At 33.8% G+C, this 21,864-nt stretch overlaps 1 protein-coding gene across 3 annotated transcripts in view; it reads right to left on the reverse strand.

Annotated features, from left to right (window-relative positions):
* Positions 1-1,460: 1,460 nt before the first annotated feature.
* LOC125667073 (uncharacterized) overlaps positions 1,461-21,864 on the reverse strand; it is a 36,021-nt gene continuing 15,617 nt past the window's right edge. For all 3 annotated transcript variants that reach the window (XM_048900403.2, XM_048900402.2, XM_048900404.2), the window contains 11 exons: positions 20,403-20,531; positions 20,186-20,283; positions 16,739-16,923; positions 12,805-12,912; positions 10,733-10,966; positions 9,611-9,747; positions 8,736-8,882; positions 7,741-7,905; positions 5,274-5,432; positions 3,217-3,317; positions 1,461-1,981 (listed from right to left, as the gene is read on the reverse strand). In XM_048900403.2, the coding sequence (XP_048756360.2) occupies positions 1,704-1,981; positions 3,217-3,317; positions 5,274-5,432; positions 7,741-7,905; positions 8,736-8,882; positions 9,611-9,747; positions 10,733-10,966; positions 12,805-12,912; positions 16,739-16,923; positions 20,186-20,283; positions 20,403-20,531 (1,741 nt within the window). In that variant the 3' untranslated portion in view covers positions 1,461-1,703. The remainder of the gene's footprint in view (positions 1,982-3,216; positions 3,318-5,273; positions 5,433-7,740; positions 7,906-8,735; positions 8,883-9,610; positions 9,748-10,732; positions 10,967-12,804; positions 12,913-16,738; positions 16,924-20,185; positions 20,284-20,402; positions 20,532-21,864) is intronic.

Here is a 21,864-nt window from a genome sequence, read left to right on the forward strand (position 1 = left end):
GGGCTATACTGTCTGCATATCGCAGTTTAGCAATTGGTTTCATCAATTTTAGCTCCTTGATCCTCTCCACTAGATTGTTTATATATACATTGAAAGATGGTTAATGCCCCCGATAATGGCCAATTCCGAAGATGGCCAAGGTCAAAAGGACAAATATCTTGGTACCAGTAAAAAGATCTTGTCACAAGAAATGCTAATGTGCAATATGAAAGCTCTAATATTTACCATTTGGAAGTTATGACCAATGTCAATTTTTTTAAAAGTAGGTCAAATGTCAAGGTCAAATGGTTTAGTACTCACAGAAAGGTCTTGTCACAAGGAATACTCATGTGAAATATCAAAGCTCTAGCACTTACTGTTCAAAAGTTATTAGCAAGGTTAAAGTGTCAGACAGAATGACAGACAGGACAAAAACAATATGCCCTCCCCCCCTTCGATCTCAGGGGCATAAATATCCATTCAGTTTTACCATAAACTGAACATCCTGATATAGAGACTGGTGTGGATAGAGAAAGTGACCCCATACTCCAACTATGGTCCACCATGTGGAAGGCTCTCTTGAGGTTTATAAAGCAAACACATTTGGATTTCCTAGATATTTTCCTATTGTTTACCATTCATTGGATGAACAGAGAATATATGATCATCAAAGTTTCTTTTAAAATATTTTTGATGTTGTATGGTCTTGCAAAGGAGAGATTTTTTTTGGGTAGGTTTTATTCACTAGTAAAAAAAATCACATAAATGCATAGTAAACAAATATGATCACAGAATATACAGAAAATGCATTACATGCATAACTTCAAACTTAATTTTCTCTCCTCCTAATTTTGGGGAAAATATTTGAAACTCCCACTTAGCACTGAAGTTCTTTATGGTCAATCTATGTGTTACGGCTTTACATATTTGTGATTTTACAACAAAATCTATAAAAGGAACCAATAACAAGAGCTAAACATACTTGAACAGGCAATAATTTTCTTATGATCATTAAAAGTAGGGACTGTCACAGTTTATTACAGAATAAACAACATGTAATAGACAACATCTAGGTTTTCTTAGGGGTGAGATCAAAAGATCAATGTCTGACAAAAACTAAATTCACAATTTTCATCAACACCCCCCCCCCCCTCCCTTAAACTAAATTTGATAAATTAATGTTGAAAATGATAAACAGTGTAGGAAAACCGATGTCAGATGATGTAAACTTATAGGAGTTTTTAACACCCCCCTTAACTATTTGAATTTATATTTGATTTTTATCCAACATTGATCATTTGATCTCTCCCTTAACTTCAGAAGATAAACTCATACCATCAAGTTGTATCAGTTTCAATTGAAGTTTTTCATACAATACACAAGTGAGCCTTAAGGCTCAAGGGCCTTTTGTTATTATCAAGATTATTATTATAAAATATCCCCATTAACTATAGCTGTCTATATTGAGTGTAAACACGCCATTCAATATCATCATTATTTATCACAGTCCATAGGTGTAAACACTCCATTCGATATCATTATTTATCACAGTCCATAAGTGTAAACACTCCATTCGATATCATTATTTATCACAGTCCATAAGTGTAAACACTCCATTCGATATCATTATTTACCACAGTCCATAAGTGTAAACACTCCATTCATTATCATCATTATATATCACAGTTCGGAAGTGTAACCACTCTATTCAATATCACCATTATTTAAGACAGCTCGCTATATGCAACATCACCCAAGTATACACAAATAATTCCATCATGACCATCACGCATGTAGACATGCCAGCCTTTGCGTCCAAGATGACTGTTATTGGCACTTAAATCTGAGTTCGCAGGGAGATAAACAGGGAACATGGACCTTGGTCCTGGTCCCAGTGACAGGACAACGCCCAGGAGTTGACCCCCATGGTTGTAATGGAAGAGATTTTCTCTGTACAGTGTTTGTTTGTTATCAAAGATGGAGGCTGACACAAGGTAACCAGCTGGAAAAAACAATATATCCCAATAGTAAACTGGTTCTAGATCTTGATACATTCCTATAGTAAACTGATTCTAGAAGTCAATATATCCCTATAGTAAACTGATTCTAGAAGTCAATATATCCATATAGAAAACTGATTCCAAAGGTTAATATATTCCACCAATAGTAAACTGGTTCTAGAGGTCAATAAATTCCTATAGTAAACTGGTTCTAGATGTCAATATATTTCTATGGTAAACTGATTCTAGAGGTCAATATATTCCTATAGTAAACTGATTCTAAAGGTTGATATATTCCTATAGTAAACTGATTCTAGAGGTCAATATAGTCGTATAGTAAACTGATTCTAAATGTCAATATATTTCTATAGTAAACTGATTCTAGAGGTCAATATATTCCTATAGTAAACTGGTTCTAGATGTTGATATATTCCTACAGTAAACTAATTCTTGAGGTCAATATATTCCTATAGTAAACTGATATCAGAGGTCAATATATTCCTATACAGGTAGTAAACTAATCCTAGAGGTCAGTATATTCCTATAGTAAACTGATTCTAGAGGTCAATATATCCCTATAGTAAACTGATTCTAAATGTCAATATATTTCTATAGTAAACTGATTCTAGTTATGTCGATATATTCTTATAGTAAACTGATTCTATAGGTCAATATATTCCTACAGTAAACTGATTCTAGAAGTCAATATATTCCTATAGTAAACTGATTCTAGAAGTCAATATATTCCTATAGTAAACTGATTCTAGAAGTCAATATATTCCTATGGTAAACTGATTCTAGATGTCGATATATTTCTATAGTAAACTGATTCTAGATGTCAATATATTTCTATAGTAAACTGGTTCTAGATATCGATATATTCCTATAGTAAACTAATTCTTGAGGTCAATATATTTCTATAGTAAACTAATTCTAGAGGTCAATATATCCCTATACTAAACTGATTTCAAAGGTCAATATATTCCTACAGTAAACTGATTCTAGAGGTCAATATATTCCACCTATAGTAAACTGGTTCTAAATATAAGTCATTATTTTTGACTGCATTTCAGTTTCATACTGTTAAGATATAACTGTCATATGTTGGTATATATGTACTGTGAGTAGGATTATCCACCAAGCAACTAAACTAACACTGATAACTTGTTATCTAGAGGTTTCTCCACACCCATTAAAACCAACAATAATCCTTCCTATCAACAGTATTTACACATACCCGATTCACTGAGGAAGCAGAGGTCCTTTGCCTGGCCAGACAAGGCTACTGAGGAGGTAACTGTGACAGGCGATATATCTTCTACGTCTACACCATATATACTGTAAACAAATTCACCGGACATTACAATATATACTGTAAACAAATTCACCAGACATTACTATACATACTGTAAACAAATTCACTAGACATTACTCTACATAAATACTGTAAAAAAATTCATCGGACATTACTATACATATATACTGAAAACAAATTTACTGGACATTACTATACATATATACTGTAAACAAATTCACTAGACATTACTATACATATATACTGTAAACAAATTTACCGGACATTACAATACATACATACTGTAAACAAATTCACTAGACATTACTATACATATATACTTTAAACAAATTCACCGAACATTGCTATACATACTGTAAACAAATTTACCAGACATTACTATACATATATACTGTAAACAAATTCACCGGACATTACTATACATATATACTGTAAACAAATTCACCAGATATTACTATACATATAAACTGTAAACAATATCACCGGACATTACTATACATATATACTGTAAACAATATCACTGGACATTACTATACATATATACTGTAAACAAATTCACCAGATATTACTACACATATAAACTGTAAACAAATTCACCAGATATTACTACACATATAAACTGTAAACAAATTCACCAGACATTACTATACATATATACTGTAAACAAATTCACCAGACATTACTATACATATATACTGTAAACAAATTCACCAGACATTACTATACATATATACTGTAAACAAATTCACCAGACATTACTATACATACTGTAAACAAATTTACCGGACATTTCAATACATATATACTGTAAACAAATTCATCAGATATTACTATACATATAAACTGTAAACAAATTCACCGGACATTACTATACATATATACTGTAAACAAATTCACCAGACATTACTATACATATATACTGTAAACAAATTCACCAGAAATTACTATACATATATACTGTAAACAAATTCACCAGACATTACTATACATATATACTGTAAACAAATTCACCAGACATTACTATACATACTGTAAACAAATTCATCAGATATTACTATACATATATACTTTAAATAAATTCACCAGACATTACTACACATATATACTGTAAACAAATTCACCAGATATTACTATACGTTAACAAAAGTTTTACAATGTTTGCAACAGAATTAAAAGTAGGAAAACATTACAATTCACGTCTCCTTAGAAATCTTACATCATGGTACAAAAATGTATAATAAAACTAAAAGGCTTTAAAGGGATTCCTGACTGACAAGAAACATACATGTACAGATATCACACTACACATATGATCACAATAAAGTAGCTAACTGGATTTTAATGAGTATAAACTAGCTTTCTTGTGCTGGATTTTGATGTCTATAAACTAGCTTACTGGTGCTGGATTTTGATGAGTATAAACTAGCTTACTTGTGCTGGATTTTAATGTCTATAAACTGGCTTACTTGTGCTGGATTTTGATGTGTTTAAACTAGCTTACTGGTGCTGGATTTCAGTGAGTATAAACTAGCTTACTGGTGCTGGATTTTGATGTCTATAAACTAGCTTTCTTGTGCTGGATTTTGATGTCTATAAACTAGCTTACTGGTGCTGGATTTTAATGAGTATAAACTAGCTTACTTGTGCTGGATTTTGATGTGTATAAACTAGCTTACTTGTGCTGGATTTCAATGAGTATAAACTAGCTTACTTGTGCTGGATTTCGATGAGTATAAACTAGCTTACTTGTGCTGGATTTTGATGTGTATAAACTAGCTTACTTGTGCTGGATTTCAATGAGTATAAACTAGCTTACTTGTGCTGGATTTCAATGAGTATAAACTAGCTTACTTGTGCTGGATTTCGATGAGTATAAACTAGCTTACTTGTGCTGGATTTTGATGTCTATAAACTAGCTTACTTGTGCTGGATTTTGATGTGTATAAACTAGCTTATTTAGTAAATATAAAGCAGCTTACTTGAGTTGGGTTTTAATGATGATAAGTTTACTGTCCAGAGCAATGGCTGCCCTCATATACTCTTGATTGTTGTCATCATGGAATGACTTCTCTCCCAGAACTTTGAGATAATTGCAGATTTCAAAGATGTACAAATTGTCCAGTATCAAGGAAAATGCCCTGTAATCAAGGAGTAATTTGTGATTCCACTGTACGCATTTTCTAAAGGATAGTACAAATTGAGTTCTGTTCTATATAATCATCCTTTTATTCATGTTAAAAACATATCCATATTTTTTCCTTGGTTTTGCTGACTTGAATTTTCGGATACAAGTGTGCTTCATATACAAACATGCTAAAATTGATTTTCTCACAGAATTAACAATACCTATACTTTATATACATTTTTTGAAAACAACAAAAGGCTCATAGGCCTTATCAGTTACCTGAGTATCAGTTAATGGTATCACAAGCCCTAAGGGCAAAGAAATGTATATGTTTTTACCATACTGACCCCACCCTTGACTTGGAACCTCTACCCTTGGTGTTGTGAAATTCACAATTTTGGTACATCCCTTTCTGCTTTTCCTAAACATGCATAGAGTTTTATAGAGTATCAGAAGTAGTTTTTATATTTGACATTATTTAATCATTATGACCATTCTGGTCCTGCCCAAAACCCTTCCCCTGGGATCATGAAATTTACAATGTTAGAAGAGGCCTTCACTTTCCATGACTATGTATCCATAAGGTTTTCTTACAGATGTTTAGTTGTACAGAACTGAGAAGATTTTTGAAAATTGCTCAAACTTTGACTGTTTTCCCCTGAGGCCCCAGGGGTGCAGGAATCTGAAATTTACAGTATATGCCCCTTTTGTTCCAAAGATGCTTCATACCAAATTTGAAAAAGAATTGGTTGTTATCAAGACCAATAGCAAAAAATCTATTTTAATGGATTTTCTTATTTCCGAACCATACCTCACATTAGTGGGTTCACAAAGGAGAAATAAGCAATATCTCTATCTGGACCTAATATCATAATGTACTTCCACTGGGATAGTTATTCATCAAACCTGCATACAAAATAGTTTGATTGATTTACCTCCACTAAGCAGAAATGAACTGAGGCAGAGATGAAGGCAGGGTATGGTGAAAGACTTATGATGGAATAATCTGATATGTATTGTGAACCTGGTGAAAGGGGAAACCACTGGTGAACCAAAGATCATTCTGTTTGCTTGACCTTTTGATTCTGAAGTCGATAGAGGTCTTCCTAATCCCCTGGAAAGTTTGAGTGTGAAGTTTGGTGATTTCAAGTGAAACAAGAGGTACTGTGAGCAATGCTCACTAAGAATACCCCCCGCTTACCCCAATCTCCCAAAGGGTGTTGGTAATAGGTATAAACTACCTCTTTTCTGAGTGTAAAAAACAAATGGCATGACAAACCGAACCATATTGCTACTTCGATGTCCAGTGCGCTTGACCTTTGACCTTTTGACCCCAAAATCGATAGGGAACATCTTCATCCCATGGGTAGTCCAAATGTATGATATGGTGACGGTAGGTGGAAAGGATAATGCTTTAGAGTCCGGAAACCATTGTGTCTACAGACGGACGGACGGACAGACAGACGGACAACCCGATTCCAGTATACCCCCCCCCCCCCCCACAACTTGTTGCGGGGGGTATAATGAGAAATCATTATGGCTCTGACACCTTCTTTCAATATCACTGTCTAGTTTTGCTTGAAATTTGGACCCCAAAATCAATAGAGTTCATCCTCATCCCATGGTAGATATCTTTATGAAATATGGCCACTTCAGGTGGAAAGGGCCCTTAAGATATTCAATGTATAATGACCATATTTCATACCTAGTAAATTGATGGGGGAACTTTTGTTTAATCATAGTTTCATTTTGAAGGTTCATCAAATAGAAATAATCCACCAAAAGAATTTTTAAAATTTTGATTACTGCTTAATTTGTTTCACCTAAAATTTTACATTGAAGTCTAAGGAAAGAGCACTTTTATTTATTGCAAATATCTTATAAAAATTAGATTTTTTTTTATTCTAATGAAGGGCAGATAACTCTTTAAAAAAGTCTTTTTAAAAAGTCTCAAGCGGAAAAAGGTCAGCTTCTAACCATTTACCAGTCATGTGAACTTTATCTACTTCACTTTCATCATTATTTAACAATAAACATTAAATTTGATTTAAATCATTCAAAATTGTTCATTATCCTTTCGTTATACAATGAATACCTTAAACAGAAACTCAAATGGTATTCAAAACAGATGTAAATGTTGCATATGTTACAATGATCTATCCCAATACAAGCAGAAAGGGTATGCCTTCCATCTTTTGCCAAATATTTTACTTGCTATGAAAAAATTGAGTCTTTAATAATTTCAGTGATTGAAGCATTGCACTTTTATCACAGTTTAACATAAAGAATGTGGCACAATATATATTTAAAATTATGCTTACCGTGGATGAACAATTACATTGATTGGCAGAAGTGATAGACTTTCAACAAATAGCAGATATCCAGTGACAGTAACCATAACTAACATATCCCCCAGGAAGGTCAGTCGATGGATCGGATCCAGATGTTCCGCAAAAGACTCGATCTGATTACTTACACTGTACAGACTGAAAAAAAAATCAGTGCACAATTATAAATGACAGTGCTTCACATCTGTATGTCTGTCTGTTTCATGTGTATATGTTAATATGCTTCAAGTTTGAATGTCAAAATGCTAGGTCACATCTGTTTGTAGGTTAAACTGCTTCATGTCTAAATGAAAAACTCCTTCACGTCTGTACATCACATTGCTTTGTGTCTGTACGTCACATTGTTTTGTGTCTGTATGTCACATTGTTTTGTGTCTGTATGTCACATTGCTTTGTGTTTGTATGACAAACAGCATTGTGTCTGTACGTCAAACATATTCACATCTGAATGTCAAACTTGCTTCATGCCTGTATGTTAAACTGCTTCATGTCTGCACATCAAACATTTCATACATGAATATAGTACTTAGTTGGACAGATAATATCACCTTATATAAGTGATTATATATTAAAGTTATTGTTGTTTTGAGTTTGTAAGCAGCCATGTTAAATAAATTCCATTTGAACCAAATTCCCACCTATTCTTGTAGGGAATAAAGAAAAGCTCAAAAAGATTAAAATTGCAAAGATTGTGGATGCAAAAATGAGTATAAAAGCATACTGTATACATGGTAAATTTTGTCCCTGTAATAATTTTGTCCAGTTTGTCTTCATCCTAAATGGATGATTTCAAAACTGAGCAAATATAAATTCCTTCATTACTTTTAAAAAGTAGCACAAAACAACTTTTGAATGAAATCAAATCTGGGCAAAATCATTTTCTAATGTATATGGACAAAAACAACAAGGGGTGTGTGTGTAAATTTTCCTATATACAGTAACAAGATTTAGGACACAGTAACCCATACCAGTGTGAGGCATTTATGGCAAACACGGACCTCCTGATGATGACCGGAATATGAGTATCTTGCTTGATTGGTTGCAGTATGGCAGTATCAATTCTATCCACCTGATATAGCTTTCTGTCGAACACCACGATATTCTGATGGCTGTCACTGGAAAAGTCCAAAATATTGAGTGTTGCAAAATACAGGATATTACAAACAAGAATCCCATGGAGTTATCATCCCACCTTACAGTTCACTGTTGAAAGGCTATATTACCATAGGTACATTCTTTGCAAATGGATCAACATATGCTTTCAAAACACTGATTTTTCGACAATAAGGATATTTCACCAAGAATATCAAATTATGTATATTTTCTGATGATTATATTAGTGAGTTATATTTGATAATTAGTTTGTAATTATGGCTCTAGGGTGCATTGGTTTTCATAAGTTTATGGTTCTATGTTAATACAGGGTTTTATTACATGTAGTTTGTTCCATAGTAAGCTGGTTTTAATCAGTTCATGGTTGAACTGTTCAGTCTATGGTACACTGCTTTTGATGGTTCTTACTGTATGTTAAGATCACATTAACACACTCAATACAAACAAAAAATGCATGCATGAATCGATATACATTTTTTGGCTTATAGTTTGGTTGTAATAAGTAAAAATATAAAATTCATTAAAAAAAATAAGAGACCGTATAAATTTTCTATGATGTTCAAAAGTTCCCTTTCCTCTACTAAACTCAACACAAATTTTCCCCTCTGTTTTGGACTAGCTTATACTTTCTTTGGTCTGAATTTTTGACAGCTCAAACTTGATGGAAATTTCACTCCCTTCTACAAATCGTAGTAAAACTCCACAGGAAGGCTTGACTGTACATACTTACCCACCATTGGCCTGACTTAGGTAGAAACACTCTGCAGACTTTGATATTCCGTCTGGAAATTGTGAGGTGACACCATTCATGTATCTCATCAGTATTGTTGGATGCTTGAAATCTTTCCTGTTTTCAGTATGAATTACCTGTATATAAAAGAAAATTTTTACACACAACTAAAGATTGAACTATACATTTAATTTCAAAGAACATAAAAACCACAAAAATTGCTTAATCAAAGGACCCTTTCTATCATTCAAAACGAACGATAATTCTTGCAAAACATGGGTTTAATTCATAATATTTAAGCTTTATGTTCTTCTTATCTAATAGTACTATCAAGAATAGTGAGGGAGGGTGTCACTCAATATATCTTTATTCGAATATAAAATAAGGTCATGATCATTCAGACACTTCTCCGCTCCACCATAGTTGCGAAGGATTCTGACTCTTGAGTAGGTTTATGTACATCACAAAAATCTGTGATGTAAAAATTCATGGGGCGCCACTCAACAACTGTTTACTCGTCTCCTCATCTGTTTGTTTGGATTTTATGTCTGCTCATCACCCATTTATGTATCTTGATTTCAATATATGGCTAAAACCGTATATCTTGATTTTATTGTCATTTAATTGCCAAATAACAGTTTGTTGCGCATATAAAAATTACTAGTATTTGTTGAGTGTTAAGTGGTTTGTATTTTTATGTATTGGTTCGTTTTGCAAAGATGACTGATCGTTTTGCAATTACGTCTGTTTGTTACGTACCAGATTGTTAATTTTTGCTTTTATGTATATTTGTTTTGCAAAAAAGGTCTGTTGATTACGCATTTAATGTTTTAATGGTCATTGAAATTATATTATTATAAGTGTTTATTTTCTCTAATATGGTATTCTTGCCTTTTCTGCCACCCATATTATTTCCCTACATGGGTTAATAAAGCAGTCAGCCTCATCAATATTCATAATTGTATAGTTACTATATATAATATGTACTGTATATGATAGCTTTAAGTTTGAGAAATAAAACAAATCAATGACTGATACCATACTTTGAGAGGTCGAAGTTTGAGTCATTTACTGCCAATAACTACCTCACACGTGATGTACGTTACAGGTGTCTTTTCTTACCACTAAATGTTCGTAAGATTTTATTTCATCCACCATAAATCGGAACAAAATGTCCTCTCCGAATACTAGTGGGGGTTCATAGAGCTTAAGACATGATGACTCTTTAAACTTTTCCTGCAAAATTTTCATAGCACTAGGAGCTGTCTTGTTCTGTTGGCTTCCTTTTGTCTTTTTTTGGCAGTCATTGTAGGCATCTCGCACACATTGGAGTAACAAACTTGTTGTCATGAAGTTCTGAATAAAGAAGAGGCTCATGGGTCACAATGCTTACATACAGAGATGAGAACTGCTACTCTGATACAGCAATACTGGATTAAAAATATGTTAAAAGACTTGCTATTGGACAACTATACACAATAAAACTTGTTCAGTACAGATACCAATATAGAGAAATCAAGGACATCCTGAAGTTTTTTTAGTCCCTGGCAGTTTTCTTAACAATTCATTGTAAAATGTTGTGGTTATACAACAAATTTCGATATAACGAGTTTACAGATATAACAAATCGATTTGGTGTTCTGTGGAGGTCAAAAGTAATGATGTCTACTACTTTAATAGTGAATATTTTTTAGAATCAAGTTCATAAAAATTGATGTTGTAAACCATATCATGATCTGTAAAAATTCTCCTTGCACAATCTGAAAATTTTAGTTTTCCGATATAAGTTTTGTATCAATGAGCATATCCAATCATCGCAATGAGAAAGAAAATGAAACAAGAGGTACTGTGAGCAATGCTCACTAAGAATACCCCCCGCTTACCCCAATCTCCCAAAGGGTGTTGGTAATAGGTATAAACTACCTCTTTTCTGAGTGTAAAAAACAAATGGTATGACAAACCGAACCATATTGCTACTTCGATGTCCAGTGCGCGTGACCTTTGACCTTTTGACCCCAAAATTGATAGGGAACATCCCATGGGTAGTCCATATGTATGATATGGTGACTGTAGGTGGAAAGGATAACGTTTTAGAGCTCGGAAACCATATTTCTACTTCAATGTCCAGTGCGCTTGACCTTTGACCTTTTGACCCCAAAATCAATAGGGAACATCTTCATCCCATGGGTAGTCCATATGTATGATATGGTGACTGTAGGTGGAAAGGATAACGCTTTAGAGCCCGGAAACCATATTGCTACTTCGATGTCCAGTGCGCTTGACCTTTGACCTTTTGACCCCAAAATCGATAGGGAACATCTTCATCCCATGGGTAGTCCATATATATGATATGGTGACGGTAGGTGGAAAGGATAATGCTTTAGAGCCCGGAAACCATTGCGTCTACAGACGGACAGACAGACGGACAACCCGATTCCAGTGGGGGTATAAAAAAACCTTTCATGTAATTTTGCTATAAAAGCTTTTACGCATTATTTATACTTCATTATACTGAAGTTTTACTGTATATACTACATGTCTCAAAGTGTTTTCACATTATTCTTACAAACTGTTATTATTCTATTGCTATTGGAAAGATTCTAAAAACCCATCTTAATTTCACTTAACAATTAAGCATCAATTGTTTGATCTTTACATAATAAGCTTCAATCTGTCTCACGATTACAAAGTTGCCCATAGTTATTTCTAACTCCTATTTACTGATGACATTACATTGACCAAATGACCTTGATTTAGGGTCATAATGCAATACCTGTGCATCATGACCAATTGCTGTAGTAAGCATGAGCTTCTAATATGGATCCATTTAAAAATTGTAGCCTAGTAGCTTGGCAAATAGTGGGATGGAAGGATAATGGACACACACAGACAGACATGCATATGATTATTCAGGTATATACCACAAACACCTTGTTTGCTGCAACCATAACCATGCACCATGTTTGTCTTCTAGATATTCAGGAGTATAGAAGATTTTTCAAAGATAGTACAATGGGGCCTTAATAGTCCGGACGCCATTAATCTCCAGGCGTAAAGCCTCACAGTTCATGCCCTTATGTATTTTCAAAAATGAAATTTATTTCTTAAATATACACTAATAAGTAAAATAGTCTAATATATGAAATTGATACCAGTCACTTGAATGTTTTAATATACATATCTGATCACCTCACCTCGAGTGGAATCCTGTACCCATTGCTGTAACACAGTCTAAGGACTTCCAACATACAAGTTTTTATCTGGTCATCAGCACCTAATGACTTCACCGAGTCCTTCGCTCTCTGAAATCAATAAGACAATCAACTAATTCACAGAACTATATCAAAAGGATTCACACTTCATATGACACTTTAATTTGTAAATCCATTCAACATTTTGTATCTCAAAGGCAAGTAAAGAAACTTCAAATTCAAGTAGACTGTTAAAATGGAACTAAATGCCCCCGTGGGTCTCATCCATATTAGGGAATATCAAAATATTGTATAATTGTATAGCTGAAGATTATAAGGAGTTTCAACATTATTCCTGTTTCATCTGAATACAAATTACTGTTACACTATGTGCCTTTGATCTTGATTTTAATGAAACATAATTCTTATAGTAGACACACAGAAAGGACAAAAACAATATTCCCTCCTAGGCTTTAGTCATGGGGGCATAAAAACATGGTGAGTCCAATGTACTCCCAAATATTGTTTATGGGGGACAATACTGACAAAATGCACAAAAATATGATAAAATGGCCATTTTCTCAAAATTGAACAAATCAATCTGAAAGTTCCAGGTGCACAGCTTTATATTGTACTAATCAACATTTCCAAAAAATTGGGTAGGAAATAAATGAAGTCTCCAAGAAAATCTGTAGACATACTGGGTGGACAAAGTGAAACAAATAATATGTATACCAGTTTTTTTTAGAGTCTGTAGGGGCCGAAATAAGGCCCCATTCTCAATGCTAAAAAGCAGGTATTTTCCCCAATTTTTGCTTTAAAATTCCAAAACAATGAAAACAAATCAAAGCAGGGTAGCCTTTATAATTGTTCATAAGTCTCCTTCCGAGTCCCACAGATTACAATGTTTGCTTCAAAATTCTGAAGTGAGCCTAATTTATTTGGCCTCTGCTTATTTAAGGTAGCTCACTACATCAAGGCTTATACTCTCCATGACACCACATTACAAGATGGCGATTTAAATGTTTTGTGAAATTATTTGTATATACATGAACTCGAATGTAAAACTTTGATCCCTCATTGTGGCCCCATCCCACCCCCAGGGGCTATGATTTGAACAAACTTGAATTTGCACTATGTAAGGAAGCTTTCATGTAAATTTGAACTTTTCTGACTTGGTGGTTCTTGAGAAGAAGATTTATAAAGATTTTCCCTATATAATCACAAGTAAAACTTTGATCCCCTATTGTGACCCTGCCTTACCCCCGGGAGTCATGATTTGAACAAACTTGAATCTGCATTATTTCAGGAAGCTTTCATGTAAATTTGAACTTTTCTGGCCCAGTGGTTCTTGAGAAAAAGATTTTTAAATGATCCCACCCTATTTTTGCAGTTTTGTGATTATCTCCCTTTTGAAGGGAGCATGGCTCTTGATTTGGATGATGTGTACCAAGTTTGATTGAAATTGGCCCAGTGGTTCTGGAGAAGATGAAAATGTGAAAAGTTTACAAACAGACGACAGACAAATGGTGAGCTAGAAATGAACTAGGAATTTCCAAATTGATATGATCGACTATTTCATCCCAGTCTTGCACTTTAGCAGTAGCTGTAAACAAAAATGGCAAACCAGGTATCCTTTTGTAGACTCCAGTAGTCGGTTTTGATGTTTCAAATTATTCAATCCTATAATCAATCTAATTAAAATTAGATCCTTTGATCCACTCATCTATTATCGCTACACATTGGATAAAAAAAATTGTTTAAGGTGGGTCCTTAGTCCTGGATTTTTGGGGTTTAGGTAGCATTTTTTTGTTTGGAATCAATGGATTAACATTCAGAGTAATGAGAAAAGGCAAATTAGTTAGGGATTTCCATATTAATTTTCATTACAGACACTACTGAAGTAATGTACCCCTATGTAGATTTTTATGAAATTCATTGGAAACAGTTATCTGTTGTTATTTTAAAATAAAAACAACAACAAAAATTTAAATTGCATTTATTTATCAGGAAACATGTCAATAACTAAAACACGTGTCATTTTCAATATGTTCATCTAGTTTTAGTATAATAAGTGCAAAATTATTGAATTAGCCTTATTCTCCAAAATGTTAAAAAACAAACAAATATGGACACAATTTCCCTATAGCAGGGTTCGAAATTAACTCATGTCCGTAAGTCCGAGACTAGTAAAAAGCGTGTCGGACTAGTAAACTCTCTATAGCACTAGTCCGTGCGGACTAGTGAAAATCCGGAAATCAATCTTGAATTGGTTAAGAGTTTAGCAAGATTTGTCTGAGTCTCTTAGATGTTTGAACTTATGGTCGATAAACTGCATGGTTAAGTGTTTGCGTGACAATGACTCCTGATCTTCCAAACACATGGAGTGCGTTCGAGACCGCCATTCTTCGCATGAGCACAAATTCCTGCCATTTCTGAATGCCGAGTACAACGAGAACGCGGGTTTGAGGTGCAAGAACTGCAAGTAGTGTGGTCGAAGAACATGCATGTTTGTGCGCACATGATCTCGTCATTCCCGACTCTAACACAGGAGTTTGTAACACTACAGCTCGTTTGGTCAATCAAGTGAATTTTATTGACTTATTTGATAAAATTTCGAACTCCTGTGACTCTAAGAACTGAGCACGAAAACAACGGGAATGTCGATCTCGAACGCACTTATGGACGTTTATAAAAGTATTTAACCCAAGAGGTTACTGTATGTTTCTGAAGATTTTCAATGCAAAATAAAGTATGGTGGTCTTTTTCCTTCTGTAGGTGTCATAAACTTAATTGCTGGAACTGACTGTGATGTGTTTGGTTTGATTAAATACTATTGAATAAAATGAAGATCATTTAATATGATATACTGGACAGACTAGTGAAATGCTTTGCGGACTAGTAAACATCAATAGTCACTAGTCCGTACGGACTAGTGCTTGAAAAAGTTAATTTCGAACCCTGTATAGCATGGTTTACATATCATTTTTTCTGTTTATAATAGTAGATGTACATCTGTTATAGTTATTTATGGAAAAAAATCCATACCTTTCCTTAATAATTTCAAATCTATAGCTTCCAGAGTATGTATACCCCATAAAAAACCTAAGTCTGGCACCATACAGCTGAGCTATTCAAAACCACTCATGGATTAAAATTGTATGTAATTTCATGAAAAGACACGGATAATAATTCCTTATCACCTTGGTAAAATGTTTGTGAAAAATATAGGTAATCTATTGCATAATGGACTTGATAAATAATTTAATGAAAACAGAGTTATTGTCCTTGGATTCAACATTTTGAAACACATCATTGACTATTCAAATATAACTAAGACTTTTGAAATATTTTATGGCTAACAAGATTTTTTACAATAACTATTGAAAAAGACTCCAACAAAATTTATGTTCCAGTCATTAAATTATTGACTTTGCTAAATCTTATGACGTCACAGGAGTGTGGAACTACGTTAAAACATTTTCTCAGTTAACTCAATGCTTTAGCTACCCTCAAAATACAATATTCACCTTCACCTCTGGGCTCACACTTCTCAGGTAGCTAAAGATAGCATTGATCTCAAAATATCAATAATTCTATTATATCGATATCATGCCATTTAAGAATGTAGAATTACTATGTAGAATGAAGCACAATTACTGTGTAGAATACAGTACATTTTCTTTGTAGCATTTAGCTAATTTACTAAATGTTAGTATGTAGCACATTTACTTTGTAGAATGTAGCACATTTACTTTACAGAATGTACATTGTAGGATCGTTATAAAATAAAGGAACCATTTCTTATGCAACTTTAAATTTGGAAGGTGTAGATTGGTTAAAAAGAACTACTTATCCATATACCCTAGTTGAACCCCAACGGTTCAACCTACTACAGACCTCTGCATCTGCCCAGTCTGTACACTACGGTGCCTACCTGATAGGTATGGTCCCGGAGTTGGGAGGCCAGGTTGATCCTTGCCCTCTCTCCATTTGTTCCCTCCCAGAACAGTTTGAGGACATTTTTAGCAGGAATGCCCTTGAAGTTACCTGGGAAAATCATCTGGACAGTGCCATTTTGACCACGATAAATCTCCATTGGTGCTGGGACTGGTTGGGAAACTGATAAAAATTAAATAAACAAGTTACAAGTATACTAAAGGCAAGTTCTCATTATATCCACAATCCTACTGTCACATACAAGAAGGTTGAATGACTTTAATGTATGCCAACTAATAGCAGTCGCAGATGTCTGACTTAGTAATTAGCCTACAGTAGTTCAGCCTTCTTTAAGGAATCACAGTGAAAACAAGATTTAATGTATAAAAATAGTATTGCCTTCATATACCCAGGTGACACTGCATATCACCTTGAAATAGTCCCACCTTAAATTACCCTGAAGATACTGCATATCACCTTGAAATAGTCCCACCTTTACCCTGAAGACACTACATATCACCTTGAAATAGTCCAACCTTAAATTAACCTAAAGACACTGCATATTACCTTGAAATAGCCCCACCTTAAATTACCCTGAGGGACACTGCATATCACCTTGAAATAGTCACACCTTAAATTAACCTGAAGACACTGCATATCATGTTGATATGGTCCCTCAGTCCTTGATTTACCCTGAAGATACTGCATATCACCCACAAATAGTCCCACCTTAATTTACCCTCGTGACACAGTATATCACCTTTCTCTTTATTTACTTATGCATGTATTTGTCAAATTTGTGATTTGGGTGTAATGAATGAACTTGAAATTGAAATAGCCCCTCCTTAACTTACCCTGGTTATACAGCATATCACCTTGAACTATTCAAACCTAATGACCTTGATCAACACAGAAATTATACCTTGAACTATTCAAACCTAATGACCTTGATCAACATAGAAATTATACCTTGAACTGTTCAAACCTAACGACCTTGATCAACACAGAAATTATACCTTGAACTATTCAAACCTAATGACCTTGATCAACACAGAAATTATACCTTGAACTATTCAAACCTAATGACCTTGATCAACACAGAAATTATACCTTGAACTATTCAAACCTAATGACCTTGATCAACACAGAAATTATCAACAAGCATGATGATGTGCAAATAACACTCTTGGAATGCATAAAAAGGAGGAGGAAGTCCAACAACATTTGTTTCATTCTATAGATCCGTGTTGTTAATGCAGTATTCTAAAGAGTCTACCAAAAAAACATTTTGGGAAGTCTGACATGACCATGAACCAATTCATTTGCATATATATACAATATTGTGCATTATAATGAAGTCCATCATATTTTCTCCAGAATGCATCCATACCAAGGTTGTTACAAAGGTATGTCATTCAGTAATATAAATTAAGGAATTCACATTTACAGTCTATGCTCATTAACATTCAAATATGTTATATTTATAACTATCATTGAGAAATACCTAAACTACATTTATTTCCCAATTTTTTCCCTTTCTTTAGCATGTATGCCTTTAATATGATCAATTCTAAAAACGCTTGTGGGTCTTGAGAAGATTTCTAATTCATTTTCCCCAGTTTATTTGTATGTAAACTTTACAAATTGTGGTTAGACCCTGACCCCATGGGTTGTGGTTTGAACATGAACCTTCATTAAGCTATAAATTATACATTTAACTTTACCCATGCATTGGTTTCGATGAAATCCCCATTTGGAAAACAAGAGGCCCATGGGCCACATCGCTCACCTGAGTCACCTTGGTCCATATCAGAAGATTTTCCATATCTATTTGCATGTAAAACCGTAGTCCCTATTATGGCCCCAAACCTACCCCTGGAGGCCATGGTTTTTGCAAACTTGAATCTACACTATGTCAGAAAGCTTTCATGTAAATATGAACTTCTTTGGCCCAATGGTTCTTGAGAAGAAGATTTTTAAAGATTTTCCCTATATATTTGTATGTAAAACTTTGATCCCCTATTGTGGCCCCATCCTACTCCAGGGGGGCATGATTTCAACAAACCTGAATCTGCACTATATCAGAAAGCTTTCATATAAATCTCAGCTTTTCTGGCTTAGTGGTTCTGGGAAGAAGATTTTTAAAGATTTTTCCTATATATTTGTATGTAAAACTTTGACCCCCTATTGTGGCCCCATCCGACCCCCGGGGGGCCATGATCTTAGCAATTTATAATCTGCACTATATCAGGAAGCTTTCATATAAATCTCAGCTTTTCTGGCTCAGTGGTTCTTGAGAAGAAGATTTTTAAAGATTTTCCCTATATATTTGTATGTAAAACTTTGACCCCCTATTGTGGCCCCATCCGACCCCCGGGGGCCATGATTTTAACAATTTAGAATCTGCACTACCTAATAAAGCTTATCTATAAATTTCATCTTTTCTGGCCCAGTGGTTCTTGAGAAGAAGATTTTTTAATGACCCTACCCTATTTTTACCTTTTCTTGATTATCTCCCCTTGGAAGGTGGCCTGGCCCTTTATTTTAACAATTTAGAATTCCCTTTACCTAAGGATGTTTTGTGCCAACTTTGGTTGAAATTGGCCCAGTGGTTGTTGAGAAGAAGTTGAAAATGTGAAAAGTTTACAGACGGACAGACTGACGGACAGACGGACGGACGGACGCCGGAATACGGGTGATCAGAAAAGCTCACTTGAGCTTTCAGCTCAGGTGAGCTAAAAACAAAGAAAACCTTATTGAAATTATTGATAACATTTGATATTTACTTTAATATGGACTGTTTATACAGCATGCAATTGGAGCTGAAATCGATCAGTTGAAATTCAATCTGGGGAACAGTTTTATTCTAAAATTATCTAAATGGCTAAGACTCAATATCATATATACTGTGTTTTCAATTTCACTAGATACATGAATTTGATACATGATTTGTTTCAGACTTTCATTTCTCTATATATTTTTCCTTCCTCCATCATAGATTTTGAATTTCAGCACATAGGATTGATTTCAGAGAGCCTTATATAACAACTTTTAAGTTTTCATTTTCTTTTTATTAGTGGTTCTCTAGAGGATTTTTAAAATACTGTACCTAATATTTTTATTATTTCTTAATATCCTTTGTACAATTTCATTTGAACAATCCCTAAATACTTTGCCCAAAGCATAGCGAAGTTCAAATGTAGTAAATTTGACCCTTACAACTGACTTTGACCTCTCTGACCTTGACTTTTCAGTTCAAGTGTGAAGTTCCAATCTTGTAAGATTCAAAAGTTATGATCAAGGTTAAAGCTGTAGACAAATCAAAGATGATGTGCTTCCAATACACAAGGAGGCATTTAAACAAGGATGATTTCATTTTAGGTAATATCATATTGCAAGGCTGAAGACTTTCACTTAAATGTGCGACGCATTTTAGGGTACTTACAGCAATATTTGTTATATGAAGAAAGGAAAACGTAGTTTGGGACAGAGTGAAAGTTTCTCAGGATTGTCACTTTTTCTGCTGCAGGTAAATGCACCGACCTAACAAAAGAGACAAAATATCTGCAGACAACCAACTCAAACAGCAAGAAAAGAAAGCCCATCATTAAAACTGGAATAATATTCTAACTGCATTATACAACATTTACAACATGGCTTACCCAGTGTAGGGATTAAGGAGAACTGATTGTAGTGGAGGAAGTGAAATCTGCAAATCACCTGTCAGTTGACCTTCAGGGGTCAAATGTAGGTTAAGGTCATGACCACTGATATCTGCCTCTGTAGGTTCACTGAAATAAATCAACAATGCATTACAAGCATAGGCTGACTCTTGTAAGGAAGCATTCTATTGTTGTGCAGAAAAAAATTATGTACTAGTACAATCATGTGTATATCTGTCTAGGTTCATTAAGTATGAAGGACTTTAAATTGATGACTAATTTTGTGAGTCATCAATATCATCATTATAATGAAAACCATTCTTACTAGCAAGGCATATCAAAGGGGAACTAACTCCATTTATTTAACTTACTCTAATATGCATATAACATTTATCAATTGAAAGTAAGTATAGTATCAATTTCATTTCATATTAGGATAATATTTTTTCCAAACTGTCAAAAATACAACTACATATTTTACTTTGCCAACTACATGTACGTATACACTGTATATGGTAATTTTGGTGTTAGGAATACTCTGTAGATTTCACTCAAAAAATAAATTTGAACTGCTCTTGCTTTAATTAGCACATATACACAATTATTTGACCTCATTTATCGGCTCCATCATTGCCATCATGTGACTGTGTGATGTCATTACGGTGACGACAATGCAAAATACCGATCAATACAATCACATTGCCGAGCCCAAACATTTATGTTTCTAAACCATTTTCACTGCATTATTTACTGTATTAAGACTAAGACTAAGTACATAGAGAAAATCAAAAAATCATGTAAGATAAACATACAACTTGTTTAATGCAGTTGGAAGGGAGATTAATAAAGAGAAGGGGGGGGGTATTTCATAACTCATATCAGCTCAAATTAAGCTACTTCAAATTTTAAAAGCTGAAATTTTTAAAAAGAACACAAAGTGTTTACAATTTCTATTAAAAAAATGTACTCATGGAAAAAATTAACTGTCCACTATAATCTTACTTATTAAAAATACTGAATTTCAAAAAAAATTTATAGAAAAAGTTTTTGCTAATAAAATTGATAGGTAACTATATATATTAGAATTAGCTTTTATGTTGTACATGTAAGTTCTTATTGAGCATATGAGTAATTGGGGTTAAGTTTTAATGCAATCAAAATAAAACGATCCTTGCATTATCTTGTAATATGGTTTTGCATTTGTCCTTTTGCATCTCTTTACATGTTTACCATTAAATGCATCTAATTAAGGTATTCAATGTATTACAATCATATTTCATATCATGATATGTAATAAATGTATGGTGTGATTTTGTAATCATGGTATCATTTTAAAGGGTTTATCATATAAATATAATCCACCATAGAAATTTACAAAATTTTGCCTACTGCTTGTTTTATTTTAACTTGAATTCTATATTGAAGTCTATGGGAAAATCATGTTTTATTAAAATGTTTCTAA

This window comes from Ostrea edulis, chromosome 2, assembly GCF_947568905.1.
Source record: "Ostrea edulis chromosome 2, xbOstEdul1.1, whole genome shotgun sequence".
Taxonomy (NCBI): Eukaryota; Metazoa; Mollusca; class Bivalvia; order Ostreida; family Ostreidae; genus Ostrea; species Ostrea edulis.